General features: G+C 53.2%; 3 protein-coding genes across 3 annotated transcripts; 2 read left to right on the forward strand and 1 right to left on the reverse strand.

Moving 5' to 3' along the window:
* The first annotated feature begins 131 nt into the window (after nt 1-131).
* LOC311523340 (putative nuclease HARBI1) lies at nt 132-3896 on the forward strand. Its single transcript, XM_084633215.1, has 2 exons — nt 132-1303; nt 1952-3896. The coding sequence occupies exons 1-2, from the start codon at nt 598-600 to the stop codon at nt 2350-2352; spliced, it is 1107 nt and encodes a 368-aa protein (XP_084489341.1). The 5' UTR covers nt 132-597; the 3' UTR covers nt 2353-3896.
* A 2526-nt stretch (nt 3897-6422) lies between these two features.
* Nucleotides 6423-9539, reverse strand: CCDC87 (coiled-coil domain containing 87). Its single transcript, XM_084633879.1, has one exon. It carries the CDS (start codon nt 9343-9345, stop codon nt 6583-6585), a length of 2763 nt encoding a protein of 920 aa, XP_084490005.1. The 5' UTR covers nt 9346-9539; the 3' UTR covers nt 6423-6582.
* CCS (copper chaperone for superoxide dismutase) lies at nt 9531-16577 on the forward strand. Its single transcript, XM_084633881.1, is given in 10 exon segments — nt 9531-9566; nt 9570-9600; nt 9603-9751; nt 10841-10913; nt 10999-11136; nt 11870-12047; nt 12575-12635; nt 13539-13616; nt 14629-14732; nt 15151-16577. Coding segments are annotated over 10 exon segments (987 nt in total). The 5' UTR covers nt 9531-9545; the 3' UTR covers nt 15305-16577.
* Nucleotides 16578-16749: the final 172 nt, after the last annotated feature.

The raw sequence follows: 16749 nt of genomic DNA on the forward strand, positions 1-16749 counted from the left end.
TCACAACAATGAGTTGTGTGGACGACCGGCCTTCTGTACCGCGGGCTTCCCAGCCAATGGCATTCCGATAGGGGCGGGTTCCGGTCACATGAGGGGACTGCAGCCAATTAGGGCTGGCGGGGAAAGGGCGGAGTCTCTTCGCGCTGTGCTCGCTCCGGCGTCTGGGCCGCTGGAGCTGCCGCGAGACTGTGGGAAGAATTTGGTTGCCGACGGGGGACGGCGGCTTCGTGCTGCCCGCGCGCGGGTCCCTCTCCCTGCTCGGCCCCTGCCCCCTTCCCGGGTGTCTCCTGCTCCCCTTTTCTGGGGGTGTGGGAGGCGCCTGCTGGCGGCATCAGTACCCCATAGGCGGTGGGTAGATGGGGCTCTCCCGACACGGCTCGCTCGCACCTCCCACCCCTGCTGGGGGTAGGGCTCCTGCCTGAGGGGCTCCCTGCCTCCCGGGCTGCGCTGCCAACCCTTCTCCCGCCCTGCGGGCATGGGGGTGGGTCTCCTCGTCTCTCTCCCTTAACTACGGTAGGGGTTGGGGGCCCCGGGGCCCGGTAGGCGTGGGGTGGCTCCTGTCTGCTCTGCCCCGGGGCCGCGCTAGGTGTGGGAAAGATGTCCGAGGCAGTGCTGCTGTTGCGGCGGGTGCGGGAGCGCAGCAGTGAGGGGGCCACGGGGGCCCGGAGGAAGCGGAGCAGGCGGCGCCGTTTCTACCCCGAGCACCGGGTGTATCGGGCCCGCAGCTCCTTCCTGGACCTCAGCGAGGAACAGGTGCTGCGGCGCTATCGTCTGGACAAGGCAGCTATTGCGGGGCTCTGCAGCGAGCTGGGCTCTGACTTGGAGAGCCTGACAGGTCGCAGTCACGCCCTGCCGGTGGCCGTCAAGGTGACCTCGGCCCTCACCTTCCTGGCTTCGGGCTCCTTCCAGACAGCCACACGGGACACTACAGGCATCAGCCAGTCAGCCATGTCCAACTGCCTGGCCCAATTCCTGGAGGCACTGCAGCGCCGGGCTGCCCGCTACATTACCTTCCCGGTCCCAGGCCCCACAGCAGGGCATGCTGAGGGCCGCTTCCCTGGGGTGCTGGGCCTGCTAGGCAGCATGCATGTGGCACTGCGGGCCCCCTCGGAAAACGAGCTTGCCTACCGCAATGTCCGCAACTACCACTCCATGAACATGCAGGTGGTGTGTGATTCCCACGGCACCATCATCAATGTAGTGGCCAAGTACCCTGGCTCTTGCCCCAACGCCGCCGTGCTGGAGAACTCTGCCCTGGCTCGGCTGCTTGATGGAGCCCGGCTTGACGGGCTGTGGCTGCTGGGTGAGTCAGGACAGACAATGATGCTCTGGGGGGTGGGCAACCAGAGAGGCCTCTCCATGATGGAGCAGCCCCCTGACCTAGTTCACCAAACGTAGTGATCCCTCACGCCCGGCACCTGGTGGGATGATCTGTATCTCCGCATGACTGACAATAGGTAAGAAGGATGGCCCAGGGAATAGGGTGCTGAGTTCAGTTCACCACTCTGCCACTTACCTGCTGTGTGACCTTCAGCAAGTCACTTAATCCCACCCTGTGCCTGTAAAAGGAACTTCTCTGCCTCATGGGGGTATGAGGGTAAAATGGTGAGTTGCGTGGACACTCCACTGGCAAGGCTCATCTAGAAAAATAAGAACTGTAACTATTCCCAGTGTGAATAAGGAGCAGACTTAGACCCTGGTAAGTACTTAGCACGCCGGTATCTTTCAGTCTATGAACAGTCCATTGACTGCAGTGGGACTAGTAACGTGTTTAGATCTTCATCTTTGCATACCCTTAAACTATGTGTAGTCTTTAATAGCGCATTATGGGGCGGGGGGGGGCAGGGAGTGCTTTTGTTTAATTTCCCCCAAAGAAGGGTGGGAGCCCAGCTTCCAAAGGCCTGAGGGAGTCTGCTAACATATTTCTTCTATCCTCCTTCTGTGTCTGCAGGAGACCGAAGTTACCCGCTGAAAACATGGCTCATGACTCCAATTTTATTCCCATGTAGTCCAGGAGAGGAGAAGTACAATGCCATGCACCAGGAGGCCCTTTCAGTGCTCAAGCAGACATGCACCCTCTTGAAAATGCGTTTCCGCTGCCTGGATAAATCAAGTGGCTCCTTGCAGTACACCCCCCAGAAAGTCTGCCAGATCTTCCTGGCCTGCTGTATACTGCACAACATCGCCCTGAGCCGCAGGATGCCCTTAGACCTGGCAGAGGGGGAGGAGCTGGTGGAGGGGTCGGATGCTGACCCAGAGCTCCCGGTGCAAACCCCCTTTGTTCAGATCTCCAGTGAGGCCCGGGCAGTGAGAGCGCGGATTGTGCAGCGATTCAGAGAGAGCCTGACCTAGAGCAGCATCCTTGTGTTGCACCAGCTGCTTCTGAAACAGCTCTTGGTGGGGAAAAGGACCTTGCATGCTAAGTTTTTCACCTCAGCATCTGATACAAGCCCCGCACTTCACCCTCTCTATAAGCAGCTGCAACATATCTTATCCTGGAGCTAGTGGCATTCCCAACACTGACCTGTCCTAGGAAGAGCTGCCAGCAATTCCAGCTTCTGACACTGGATTTCACTGTGGGGATTGCATTTCGTTTAAAAACCTCTGTCTAATTTTTTCCATAGGGTAGTGACTGTGAGGATGGTTCTATGGGCCTGGAAGAAGCTACCACCTTCGTGCCCCGAGCCGTTACTGGGTTGTGGACTGGCTGTTCCTGAAGCCAAACTGTACATCACTCTCACATATTGTTGCTCTTTTAGTCTAGCTGTGGGTGAGATAAAATACTTAGCTGCTCACAGATTGCTGCTTGGCTGAAACTGGCAGCGCGGAGTGAACTGAACCGCTCCAACGAAAGGAGGGTAATGAATGGAAGTGGCCTTTATTGAGAGGCAGTGTTTCCTCCTATCCTGAGCAAAGCTGGGGATTGGAACTCCCCAAATTTCATCCCTGTTCTATCCCTGAGGTGCTCGGCAGTCTTGGCCAAGTTGCCTCTGTAGATTGGGGTTCTAGTAGTAGTGACTTCTCCAGACAGGGATGTAGTGAGGACAGGTTAGTCCATGTTCTGAAAATGTCCAAGTTCCAGCTTGGAAAAGTGCATGCCTGCAGCCTACTACACTCTAAGTTAAGGACCCCCTTCTCGATGTCACAGACCATCCTGCTCCTGCCTTGTCATGTTTGTGGGCCCTGGCTAATGCCTTCATTTCCAGGGTAGGGTGCTGTATGCTGGCATGAGGAAGGGGTTCTGGCTCTTAGATGGCAGAGGCCTAACTACACCCCCTCTGCTCTGTTGGATGCTCCCTGCGCTCTGGTCCATGAAGCTGGGAATCTAAGGGGGAGTGGTGAGCAGTGAGTTGGGGAGAATGGTCTCTGAGTGGAGGCATGGTGGCTCCCTGCAAGGGAGAGGCAAAGGCATAACAACATTGGTCTTCAGCATTCTAAAGGTTAACTGTTCCTCACCCGCTTTCCAGTGCTAAAGTACTGATTGCCAAGAGATTGGTGTGCCCATAGGATTGTCCTGACACTGCCCATGCCACTGTAGGCCAGCTTGTGGATCAAGGGGGTGCAGGCAATGGGAGACAGCTAGAGCTGGGAGCGATTAGAGTGACACTGGAGAGCGCAGAAGGCAGTGGAGGACATGTTCATGTTTCTGTGCCCAACTTAAGCTCTTCTGCTTTATTTCACCCCCAGGGGAGCAGAAACTAGATGTACTGACGGACCCAAATCAGATTATGGAAGCCAGAGTTCTCTCACTCTCAAAACTGGCTACTTTGTTCTCCAGTTTAGCATGCAAAGCACCTGCTCTCTGTGATCCAGTCCCTGTTGCAGGTGATGCTCCCTGTCGCATGGGGAAGGAAACTATTTTTTTGTGAGGGGGAAAATAAAAATATTTTCTTAGAGATGTTTGTTTGGATTGTTCTTGTTTAAAGGAGTGTCTGGAGGAGAGAGGGGCGGGGCCAGATCCTGCATTCTGTGCCTGGCTCTGACAGTGAGTCACTGCACCTGCTTGCTTAATCTCTGCTTGCCAATTGGTAAAGCTGACTATCCTCAGAAGCTGGATGCTCCATCCATGTTGCTATATGAATGCAGACTAACTTTCTTGATGGAGTTTGCACCCAGGCACACCCCATGTGTCCATCTACACCACTCTGTCCTTCCCTTGTATATATATATTTCCCCTGCCTGTCTCTGTGTGGTTATTCTGGAGGAACATAAGAACAGCTACAATATATCAGATGAGTGAATCCCTCTAGCCCAGTATCCTGCGTCTGATAGTGATTAGTACACAAAAGGAGGGCCAAGAAATCCTGCAGTGATGGCATAACTTGTCCTGAGCTATTCTCGCCTGACCTCAGGAGTTAGTGGTTGATAAATGCCCCAATGCAGGATGGTTTGGATCCCTTCTGGAACTCTTGGAGATTCCCTTTGGCCATATACTGTCCAACCCCTTTATGAATGCTGCTAAGCTGTTTGTCTTGATGTATTGTGGCATTGAGTTCCGCAGGGCTAGGGTATAGGAATGGCCATTGGCTGGACTGTAGGGTGGCCCATGTGTGCACCTGCAGCTGAGCTGAGCACTCAAGCAGTTGGATAGCCTGGCCAGCAGCTGGAGCTTGCAGCCTGGTCTGTAAATGTGAGGTGCTCCTATGGCCAGCTGTGAGAAATAGACAGTTATTAAGTGCTACCCACAGGTTTCTCTGGCTGTGGAGAGGAGACAGCTTTCCCTGCACTGTGGGATATAGAAGTGGTGTCTCCCTTACTAATGCCATATGAGAAGGGACCCAGGTGCCTCTGACATGAGGGAACACTGCAGCCTATCCCTGTCCTCGTGCAGCCAGGGTCCCATCCAGCTCATTTAGCCAGTAGGAATCTTCTCTAGCAAAGTCAGCTGTGGATGCTGTGTGCTGATTCTCTGCGACAGTGGATGTCTCACTGGGGCAAGGCTGCATGGCCTAGTGGATACAGCAGTGGACTGGGACTTGGGAGAGCTGGTTCTAGTCCCAGTTCAGTCACTGGCCTGCTGGGTGACATTGGGCAAATCACTTCCTCTCTCTGTGCCTGTTTTCCCTTTTGTAAAATGGGGATAATACTGATCTTCGCAAAGTGCACTGAGATCTACAGATGAATAGTACTGTGTAAGAGCTAGGGATTGCTGTCATTAAAGCTGAAGGATGGTCTCTGTTTTAAGTTGGACAAATTCATTTTTGGGGGTGTAATTTTTCAGGCTCAATCTATCCCTGCAGCTGACTTTAATAGTTTGCAACTGATGTGGTTGTGCCATTTTGAATAGGGTATGGAGGGGTTAATACATATTTCCCATAATAAAATATTCTTGCTCCCTATGTTGGAAAGGTCCCCTTCAGCTGACACTGGGAAGATGACATTGGGTCTGGGAAGAACCCTCACTGCAGAGCATGTTCTTGGGGCAGAGGACATTGGGTTGGAGTGACTTCCAAGTATTGAAGCAGTCTGGTTTTGGCTGCCTGTGAGGGTTGATCCACACAGGGACACTCTGGACAGCTGAATTAACTAAAGGAGTAAAGTTAAGGGCATTAAGCCCTGTAGATGCTCATATTCAGAAGTGAAGTGGCCTTAGTTTGCTGTAGCTCAATCTTCCTTCAAAGCCCTGCTGAGCTGTGGTATCTGGACTGACTTCCAACTCTTCTTTCTCCAAGGAATTGCCAGTTCCAATCCCCCCCAGCACTGAGGAGATGTGGGTACCATTTTTATAGCTGTGTTAGGGGTCCCAGGCCCATTGGGTTAATTGATATGCCCAGTTGAATCATACAGTCCAACTCCTTGTATAACGTAGGCTGAAGAATCCCAGCCACCTCATCGCTTGTTCCTGCCATTACGCTGACCAAACTCCTCCTGCCCACTCTGGGCCTTTTAGAGAACGCTGGCCCTTCAGAGAACATCAACCCTCTAGAGCTAGGCTTTGCAAAACCTGACTCTGCTCCCATTACAGTGAGCGCTAAAATCCCACTGATGGCAGTGGGAGCAGAGTTAGGCCGACGCTGAGGGTTTTGCACCCCATCTCTAGGGGGTTTATGGCCCAAAATGACTTGGTTTGTTTTCTCTCCCTGCATCACTCCTTCCCCCTATTTGTCCCCTACTCCAATGAATCCTCTCTCTCCCCCCCCATCCCAGTTCTATTCCTTCCTGAATGGTGTTCCAAACTTCCTCACATTTTCCTCCCCACCTTCCCCGAAGGAGTGCTCTGTCTCCCCTACCCTCTTCTAGCTGCTGCATTCCACCTTGGGTGCTCCAAACACTGGCATCTGCCACCCTTAGCCCAGCTTTGCTCCCTGGATTTTCTACAAGGCTAGGCGTGTGAATGATGCTGCTCTAAGCTGTGTACACTGAGTCTGGAACAGATGCACCAGCCAGTAATGGATCCAGGGAATAATTTACTGCTCTGGTATTGTAATGTATTTATTGCTCTTGTTTGGCACTTCCCTTACCCTCTTCTGATGATTCTCCATCACAGGGTGACTGTACAGAAGATCCTTACTTTGGCCTGGCAAGATCAGAGAACTGTCCCCATTGAGTCATTGGCCCAGCTGATCTGTTTTCCTTTGCATATTACTGGGATGGGGGAGAGAATCCTGCACTGCTACCTACCGGAGCCAGTGGAGGTAGCTTCCAAAGCCTTGCCTCTCTCCCCGTTTCTTTTGCCAGGGCACCAGCACGGCGTTCCTGCTGCAGCCAGTACAGCATCTCCACTTTGTCCCACTGCATCTTCTCCAAGTATGGGCGGCCCTTGAAAGTTACAGTGTCATGGAATCTCTCCTTGATCTGATGCAGAATGATGTAGAGGTCCGTGTCGTACTTGGCGATTGCTGCATATAGACGGCCTCTGGTCCTCGACTCCCATGTGCGTGTGGGGAAAGACTCAAGGCTCCTTTCAAAGAAGCGGTTTGGGTCAGAGGCAGCTTGCTCAAACTTCTCCAGCTCTACCAGCAAGAGCTCCCGTTCCTGGATACTCTTTGCAGCTTTCTCCCAGACTTCGAGCACAGCTGGGAGCTGAGTGAAAGACTGGTTGGAGCTGTACTTAATCGCCATATCAAGCCTCTCCCTACCAGGGAAATGAAGAACTGCCCAGAGTCTCTCCAGTCGCTTCTGCAGCAGTCTGAGATCTTCAGGCTTATGGTCCTGGTCCTCAAAAGTCCCAAGCCCACCAAGCATGATGGTGTTTGTGTTCCACATCCCAGGCATGTACTTCTCTCTCTTTGAGCGGACCTCTGCCACTTTCTGTTTTACCTCCCTCTGTGCTTCCTCCAGCTGTTTCTTTTGGGCTTCATCTATGAAAAGTGGCTGCTCCTCCTCATTGTACAAATGAAATATCACATGCAGGTAATCAGACTCCTTGCTGGAGACATATTTCAGGTACTCATCAACGTTAAGGGCGGATTTCCACCACTGATACCAAGTGGTTTTTTGTTGATGGGCAATCATGAGGGGCAAACTTGATTGTACTGGTGTAGTCACTTTCTGGGTGCTGAATGGTCCAGCAGGCAGCAGCTTATTCAATTCTGTATTGATCACCTGCTCATTTTTCCTTTTCGTCAGAATGGAGGATGCCAGGCTGTTGGATAAATCCACGTTCACAGCTGCAGGCTCTATCAAGGGCCCTTGGTCAAATTTCAGATACTCTGTGGGGATGATTTTTATCAGTTCCTTGTAAATTTCCCGGATCTTTTCGCCAGCTGAAAGGTTTGCATCCAGATAACTCACTGTAGCAGCATCAATCTCTCCCAGAAAATCATTATACAAGGGGGGGTATCTCTGAATAGCCACAGAATCAACAAGTACTCTGTCGGACACTTGTAGGTCAGCCGCCTTTGCTACCATGCCATGGTGTATTTGAAGATTCACCGTGGCAGCTTGAGGGTGAGTGGGTGGTGCAAAAACTACCATATCTCTCAGCTGTTGCTCAGCCGTCTCCTCTTCTTGGAGGCATCTAAGTGTCTCCTGAAGCTGCTGGAGTTTGGTTACATTGGCTCTGCGTCGTGTCAGTGCTCCAATGAGGGGAGGCAGCTCTGCGTCCTCACTGTCGTCTCTTCTGCAACCACTTCTGAGGAGGGAGCCTTGAATTAGCTTGCGGAGGTCCTCAGCTATGCCTGTGGACTCTTGGAGATTGCCATCTGTTGCTGACTCAGCGTAGTGACTGGGCATTATCGGTGTGAGGGGGCGAGGGGGAAGATGGATCCCAAGTTCATCAGAGAGGAGTTGCCCGGCTCTCATATTGGGCAATGAATGACTTTTCTTGGAAATGGAGCCAGCCTCATGCCTGACCCACTTTGTGTCTTCCCGATCTTCTGAAGCAGGGGTACAGGAGCAGGGGGTTCTCACTGCTAGACATGGCAGGTTGCTAAAGCAGCTGCCAAAAGTCTCTACATTAGGGATCAAGTGATAGACTCTGCTTAAGTCCAGTGGGGGTATCTCCTCAAGTTCTTTGATATCCTTTGCTATTTTCTGCCTGCATGTCTTGATGTGGGGCCTGGTCAGTTTGATAAAGTGAGTGATGGTGAGGCCGAGGCGGCAGCCCACAGTGCTTCTGGCTGAGTGCCGGCCTCTCTGTGGTGGCCGTTTTCGCCCTGGCCGAGCTGTCTTGCTGTCAAGAAAGAAGTGGTTCTGTGGGGTCTTCAGCTCTGCAATGAGATGGTGCTGGACGGCAGCCATGTTGAGGAGACTGGAGCAGTCCAGAGAGAGCTGGGCTGCGAAGCGGGTGAGGTTAGCATAGTCAGTGAAGACAGCCATGTCCCGGTGGAGCTCCATCAGGCAGAGATAGTGGAAGAAGAGGTGTTCAGAGACAAGTGTGATGTATGACACCAGATGCTGGTATAGGTCCCTGTTCTGCCAGCTGCTGAGGGCTGGGTTGGAGAGTGAGTGACTGGCATCCTCCCAGGTGAATTTTACTTCTGCCAGGATGATCTCCTTGAAGACCTGTCCTGCCTGGCTGGAAATGGACAACGAATCACTACCCAAAGAAAGGCGCCCTTCGATCAACTGGGTCAGAGCAGCTAGGGAAATGGGGATAGAGAATGCAGGCACTGGAGTCTTTGGGGAGCCAGATGGTAGCGTGTGGCTGGTCTCCGGGGTGCCAGGAGGCTCGGCAGAACTAGTCTCCTGTGTACCATGGAGCTGGTGGCTGGGTGCGGCCGGGGCTAGGGTGGGCTGTGAGGCTCCTGGGGGCCCCTTTGAAGGAAGCTGGAAGAGGGAGAGCGGGGCCAGGATGCCCTGGTAGACTTGGTGCAGCGTCTGGGTCACTTCCTCCGTCTCCTCCAAGGCATAGAGATCCCAGGAGGAGCCAGCGCGGGGCCTGGCGCCATCGAACCCGGGCATGGCGGACCCGCCCGCCCAGGGGCCCACTGAGGACTCTGACCCTCGGCCTCCCAGCAGCCCCTCGTCCCCGGGCGGGGGACCAGGCCCCGGGGCTCACAACAACCCCCAGCCGCTGCGCGCTAACCCCAGGGCTCAGCGCGGCGCCCGCTTGCCGCTTCCCGGCTCAGAGCTGGGAGGGCGTCTCAGCAAGCAGCGTCTCCATGGTAACAGCGCACCGGAAATAGCTCGTGCCTGCACTGCGCGCTGCTTCTGGTGGGGCCCAGCTTCCGCCCATCAGGCCGGCGGCCGGAAGTGTTGCTACAGGCGCGTTTCCTGGAAGCGAGGCCAGTGCGGGCGGACGCAGCCGAGGGATCCAGCGATGGAGGCGACGCCGGGGCCCGGAGGAGCAGGCGGCTCTAGCTGCCGGGTAAGGAGACTCCGCAGCGGGGAAGCTGGGTTGTGCCTCTCGGGGGCAGCGTTCTGTTCCTGGCTCTGCTGCTGATCCTGTTGGGCAAGTCCCCTCCCCTCTTGGTGCCTGTATTTGTTTGCACTGCAAAGCCCTTCCGAGCTTCATCAAAGCTGGGCTGGGATTGTCCTACTGCCAGGAGCCCGGGGCACGCCAGACACCATGAGACTCATGATAAGATCTGTCCTCGGAGTTGTCAACCCTTGTGGGTGGGGGAACATAGCGCCCTGTGTGTGTTTGGGGAGGATAGGGTCAGTCTCGGGAGCCTGGTGGGGGAGGCTCACGTCTGTAGGGCTAAATCCCCTGTGTATGTGCCTGGAGGAGAAAGAAATTGTGTGCCGTGGTGGAGGGAATGAGAGACCGTCTCTTTCTGGAGGACGTATACCTCTGGGGCAAAGTCCCCTGTGTAAGGGGTAGCAAGGAGAGGGATGAATGGGGCAGAACACATTGTGGGTGGGTCGATGAACATGGGGGCAAAGTCACCTTATGTATGAGTATGTGGGGCACAAAATGCAGAATCTCTGCATCAGAGGGATTGAGAAAGGGGAAGCTGCTGGAGATTAGCAATCCAATTTGCCCAATATAGGGAGGATTGTACAGCTGTAGGGTATGAGGTGGTTAGTTTAGCTTCCTCTGGATGGGGGGCAATTCTGGAAAGGACAGGAAACCCCTGTCTGCTGGAGTGAACATACTGGGTCAGACCAAAGGTCTGTCTAGCTCGGTATCCTGTCTTCCGACAGTGGCCAATGCCAGGTGCTTCAGAGGGAATGAACAGAACAGGTCATCATCAACTGATCATCCCCTGCCGCCCATTCCTAGCTTCTGGCAAACAAGAGGCTAGGGACACATCCCTGCCCATCCTGGCTAAGAGCCATTGATGGACCTTTCCTCCATGAACTTACATAGTTCTTTTTTGAACCATGTTCAAAAGAGGTGATGCAGTTCTGGGCCAGGGGAGGGGTAGGGCTGATGGATGAAGACCCCCACGGTGGGGAGTTGGGTTGGTTTCCATGACAAACTGTGTCTCACATGTCTCCTAAAATCAACCAGCTGGAGTTCGCCGTGCAGATGAACTGCCAGGAATGCGTGGATGCCGTGCAGGCCTCTCTGCAAGGAGCAACAGGTGAGAGACACTCCAGCCCTCCCATTCCCCATAACAGCTGCTGTGGGCTCCTGCTGTTCTCACGATGCTAGGGCTTTTCCTGCAGGGCTCCGGGTACTGGACATTCGGCTAGACTCTCAGAGTGTGCTGGTGGAGACCAGCATGAGTGCTGGGAAGGTGAAGGGCCTGCTGGAGAGCACAGGCCGCCGGGCTGTGCTGAAGGGCATGGGGAGCACTGCGCCACGTGAGTATGGAGTCCCTGGGTTATAGCCTGAAAGGAACAGGGTAGCATGGGGTAGCAGCTAGGAGTCCCAGTTTATTGCTGTGGGTTCTATTCCTGGCTCTGCTGCTGACGTTGGGCAAATCCCTTCCCCGCTTGGCACCTGTGTGTGTTTGTTTATGCTGTGAGCTCTTCAGAGCAGGGACTGTTTCACACCGTGTGTCTATGCTGCACCTGAAAGGGGGAAGAGCATGTGGTGTCTGGTACAGCAGCGGCCCCGATATCAGATAGGTGCCTCTATATGATCTATCTGTGTTAGGTAGTTTTATGACCTTCATCACTGTAGTATTTGGGTGCTTCACAGTCTTTACTGTATCTACCCTCACAGCTTCCCTGGGAGGCAGGGCAGTGCTATTATTGGGAAACTGAGATACAGAAAGGCTAAGGGACTTTCCCAGTGTCACACAGGGAGACTGGGGCAGAGCAAGGACTTGAACCTGGATCTCTCAAACCTAGGCTAGTGCCCTGGGCCATACCATAATACACAGTTCTATTGTGCTGAGTGGCCAATATCTTCCCCTTCCCTAAACAGCCTGTGCTTCATCTTTTCAGCTCTTCCTCAGGGAGTTCTTGGGCACTGGTGCTGCTCTGCTTGCTATGCTGTCTGGCAGCAGGGGCTCCCCTACATCTTGGTTGGGGAGGGGAATGCGGGCAGCTGTGACTGTCTGTGTCCACCTGACTTTGCCCTCCTGCTTAGAGAACCTCGGTGCAGCTGTGGCCATGATGTCAGGCCCCAGCCTGGTCCAAGGGGTGGTGAGATTCCTGCAGGTCTCGCCAGAGAAGTGTCTCATTGAAGGGACTATTGATGGCTTGGAGCCAGGGTTGCATGGGCTGCACGTCCATGAATTTGGGGATGTCACGAACTCCTGTGACAGGTAAGAGACCTCTCCCCTGCATGGAGGTGTTGCTGTCCAGTATAGCAGGCTGGGGTTTGCAAAGGTACTTCAGGGAACTGGGTGCCTTCCAGCTTAATGGCATTTAGTGTCAAGATTCTCATTTAACAGATGGGGAAACTGAGGCACTGAGCGACAAAGGGAGGGACCTTCCTAAGCGTAGGGCCTGTAATAGAACCGAGAGCTCCCAACCCAGTGCCCTCTCCATTAGGCCCTTCATTTTTCAGCAACTGTGAAGAGTGCAGCAGATGGCACTAGTTCAGTGAGATTGGCCTTCTCTTGGGGAGCGTCTGGGGGAGGCATGTAGACAGACACAGCAAGAGGACACGAGCTGTGAGGGAGGGGGTGAGGTCTGTTTCCCTGTTCAGCTCCTTCCCCTTTGGCCAGTGCACATTCCAGCCCTGTGTTGAAATGTAGTGTGGAGCAAGTAGCAGGCTAGATCTCTCTGGAGGCTGTGGTGTGAGGCCTCTGCACTAGGTCACACTGGCTTCCGTTTTTTCCCCAAACAGTTGTGGAGATCATTTCAACCCAAATGGGGAGCGTCACGGGGGCCCGCAGGATGCGCACAGGGTGAGTTCTGGTCATGTTCACCCATTCTGCCCTCACGGTCAGTGCTGGCTCCAGTGCCATTTGGTGGCACTAGCAGGCGTGGTGCTGCAGGGAGAGGAGTGAGTGACTCGGGAGGGGGTGCCATCAATGCTCACCCCCGTGTGATGGAAGGGGTGGCTGTGCTGCATGGAGCTGGGGGCTCGGTAGGGCAGTCTCCTCTGAATCAGTTCTGGGAGTGACTGGGGGAGAGTGAGTGACTTGATAGGGGGTGCTCTTCTTTGGCAGTCAGTGCTGACCCCAGTGTGGTGCTGAGGGGTTAACACAATAGAGGGCAAGCCAGAAAGAAACAAAGTCAGTCACCTGTCTAGAGACAGCAAAGACTTCAAACATTGTAGTTCTCCAAGAAAAGGCACCTTTCCCAGTCCTCAGGCTGCCACATTCCTGCCTCTGCTGCTCTTGGAGACCATTGCTCAGAGGTCCCCATTTGCACGCCCACATTAGTTGGCTCTCACTTTGCCACGTGGGGCCAGACACAGCCTGGCTTTGAAACAAACTAAACTGAAATACTTGTCCAACAGAGCCTGATCACAGCCCACAGAGTCGTTATCCACCTCCTTGGAAAATGCCAATTGTTGTTTTCTTTGAAATTTTGAAAAACAAACATTTTCCCCCAAAATCTTTCCATGAAAACGTAAAAAATTTTGGTTTTCAAAAACCGTTTTTGGTTAAACATCAGGTTTTGGGATCATTTCTTTGTCAAAATTCCAGAAATTTTCAACCCAGATATTGGTTTTCATTGAAAAGCTGGGTTTTTTTCAGCCACAGAAGAATTTGAGTGAAGAAAATTCGCTCTGCTCTTGCTGTGTTTGTGGTTCAAGTCAAAGTTCTTAGTGTCTGACTGTGTGGGTGGATGCTCTGTTCCAGCATCTCGGAGACCTTGGCAACGTGCTGGCTGGCAGTGATGGAAGAGCAGACTTCCGGATGGAGGACAGCCAGCTAAAGGTGAGGTCCCCTGATCTACACAAGGGATCACTGGGGAGACACCAGTGGGAGCTGTGTCAGACTGGGGCATGTTGAGGGATCCTATTGTTCCTTTCAGAAAGGCATCACTACAGTGGATCAGAACAGCAAGCTCATCCAGCTGTTCCACAGCTGCTTCAGGGGAAGGGGCTCTCAACCCTCCATTAGGCTTTGATGGGATAATCTCACCCTGAGGAACATTCCTCCTGACTCCATTTGCTAGGGGTAGACTCCTGCTGTGAAGCAGGAGGGATAACTCCCTTCCTTGGCTCCAGGTTCTCTAATATTATAACTCTGGACACTTTATCAAGCACTTTTGGTCTTAAGGATATCATAGGAATGAGGCACTGCCTGAGTAGCTCAGACCCCAGGGTCATGTTGCTCAGGATCTCTTCCTCCACAGGGCCAGCACCAGGTGCTTCCGAGGAAGGTCTGCCTCCAGTACCAGGTGTGGGATATTCTGTCCCCAAGCACTAGGTCTCACCCTGGTCTCTTAATAGTTAAACGAGTCAGAACCCTGAAGCAGTAGGTGTAGTATCCCAGGTGGGAAGGAGGGAGCAAAAAGAGCATGTAGCAGCTTGGGGTTGCCTCTGTTTTCCACTCCTCTAGTCAAAACCTTCCGTCGGCTGCTCTCCTGTGAACTGCAGGAGTGGGAGTCTTGTCTTCCCTCCAAACTCAGCCCCCCTCCAGCTGATGGACCACCCACATGGTGCAGTGGGACAGGGAGCCGAGCTCTGGGGAGGAGGCAGAGGCTGAGATGGCAGCAGGAGAAGGGAAGCTAGGGCGCAGGGGTGGGGCATTGTTCTCTTAGAGCTCCTTTTGAGCTGATTGCACTTTCCCTGGCTCCAGGGAACAAACCCCTCTCCAAGCTGTGCCTGGATGCACTGGCTCTCATCATGCAGAAGTCCCTTCCCAGGACTGTACTGGCCTCTGCCAGGGAAACTGGGGATCCACACGTGCAACAGGGATGGCCAAAGGCTGTGATCCTTCCTAGGTCTGGGACATCATCGGCCGCTCTCTGGTGGTGGATTCTGGTGAGGACGACCTTGGCCATGGGGGTCACCCACTCTCTGAAGTCTGTGGGAACTCGGGTAAGAGGTGAGGAGCTAGGGGGAAGAAGCAGGGGCCAGGGAAGTAGCTCAAGGCAGCATCTTGCTGGCACAAATACTTGGGGGTCAAGCTGACTATCAGACCAGTCAACAGTATGGAGGGGTGGGATCAACTGTGAGCATGGGAGGAAGGATGGCTTGGCCTAAGGGAGCTATAGGAAGTTGAGGGGGGTCAGTCTCTCCCCCTTGCCCAAGGGGCATGACACAAGAGTGGTCAAAGAAGGGGTTAACTCCTCTTTATTGTCTTGGTACAGCTTGCCTCTTGCACTGTAAGGAGTAAGATGTGTCTGGCCTTGCCTGACTTCTGACTGGGCAAATGGCCAGGCCATGGGGCTGCCCATTCAGTCTGCAATGGGTGGAGCCCCTGGCAGCACAGCATTGGCTAATCCTCCCTCCCTCCCTTCCAGGCTGGCCTGTGGGATCATTGCCCGATCTGCTGGGCTGTTCGAGAACCCCAAGCAAATCTGCACCTGCGATGGCGTGACGCTGTGGGAGGAGCGGGAGAAGCCAGTGGCAGGGCCAGGCAGGAGGGTGCTTGGCCAGCCTGCCCCTCACCTGTAGGATTACAGCCTTCCTTTCTCCACGTTGTGCCTCCTGGTTGTTGCTCTATGCCAGGGCTCAGTGTGGTTCTAGCATCAAATGGGTGGCGCTTTGGGCCTGCGGTATGGGAGCTCTGACGTGACCTTTAGGTGGGGACTGGACTTCTCCACAGCATCTCCCTCTCATAGCACAGTCTTGTTCTTCTATTGTCAACCTCTGAGCAGCTTTGTGTCCTGACCCTTCCCCAGCTGGGTGCTGCTAAACTCACTGCAGATGATGTCTCATTTTATAGGGGAAGCTGAAAATAGGCTCTGAAGTTTTTTGCTGCTTTGGGATTTGTAAAGGCAGTGAAAAAAGCATCTTAATTTTTTCCCCCTTGCTTATTTGTTCCTTTTTAAACAGCAGGGATATCAAGGGTGGTTTTGCTGCGGGAACTAGAAATGGGGAGGCAGGGAGCTTGGGAGTTCTCATGATCACTTTTGCACTAAGTAGATTGGTTGGGGGTTGAATCTTGAATAATAAAATATTAATAATTAGTTTATATCTAGCACTCTGAACCAGCATACCACCAAGCACTTTACAAAGGAGTTTAGTATCATCTGCATTTTACATATGAGGAAACTGAGGCGGGGGGGAAGTGATTTGCCCAAGGTCACCTAGCAGGCCAGTGGCAGAGCTGGGTTTAGAACTGAGGTTTCCCAAACCAGTGCTCTTTCTACTAAGCCACGTAAACAGATAGGACATTGTCCATAGAAAGAAAAGGAGTACTTGTGGCAGCTTAGAGACTAACCAATTTATTTGAGCATGAGCTTTCATGAGCTACAGCTCACTTCATCAGATGCATGCTATAGCTCATAAAAGCTTATGCTCAAATAAATTGGTTAGTCTCTAAGGTGCCACAAGTACTCCTTTTCTTTTTGCGAATACAGACTAACACGGCTGCTACTCTGAAAATTGTCCATAGAGATCATTAGTGACTGGAGTTACATGAGTATGTACAGGAAACCTGCAAAGGTTTCTTTGAGCTCAGGATCAAAGTCCCGTGCTGCTCTGCCCAGACTGTTTTGGGAAATCTGTCAGTGCCCTGGATTGCATGCATTGCAGAAGAAAAGGTACTGAGCTACCTAGACCTGACAAATGTTTCTAGATGGCTCCAGCCTGAGCATAGGCAGCTACAGAGGAGGGCCTGGGTTAGGCTGCAGCCTGTTTTCAATTTAAAATCAATTGTGGAGGCTGAGATGACTTTAAGTATCTTTCATGTGCACTGAATCTGCCATTAAATATTATTTTCCTAGCTTGCCCTGCTGTCTTGCTGCCCAAGGTGATCAGCTTGAATTGTGGTGGTGCCCAGTCCTTTGTCAGGCACCTACTGTGCAAGATGCTGTATAAATGCAGAGGCACAACCCCTCTGGGATAGGTTCCGCGGGTGGGCGGCAGTTGCCCTGGAGGAGGGGGATTTGGGAATG

Source organism: Lepidochelys olivacea (assembly GCF_965140295.1).
Source record: "Lepidochelys olivacea isolate rLepOli2 genome assembly, chromosome: 7".
NCBI classification, from domain to species: Eukaryota; Metazoa; Chordata; order Testudines; family Cheloniidae; genus Lepidochelys; species Lepidochelys olivacea.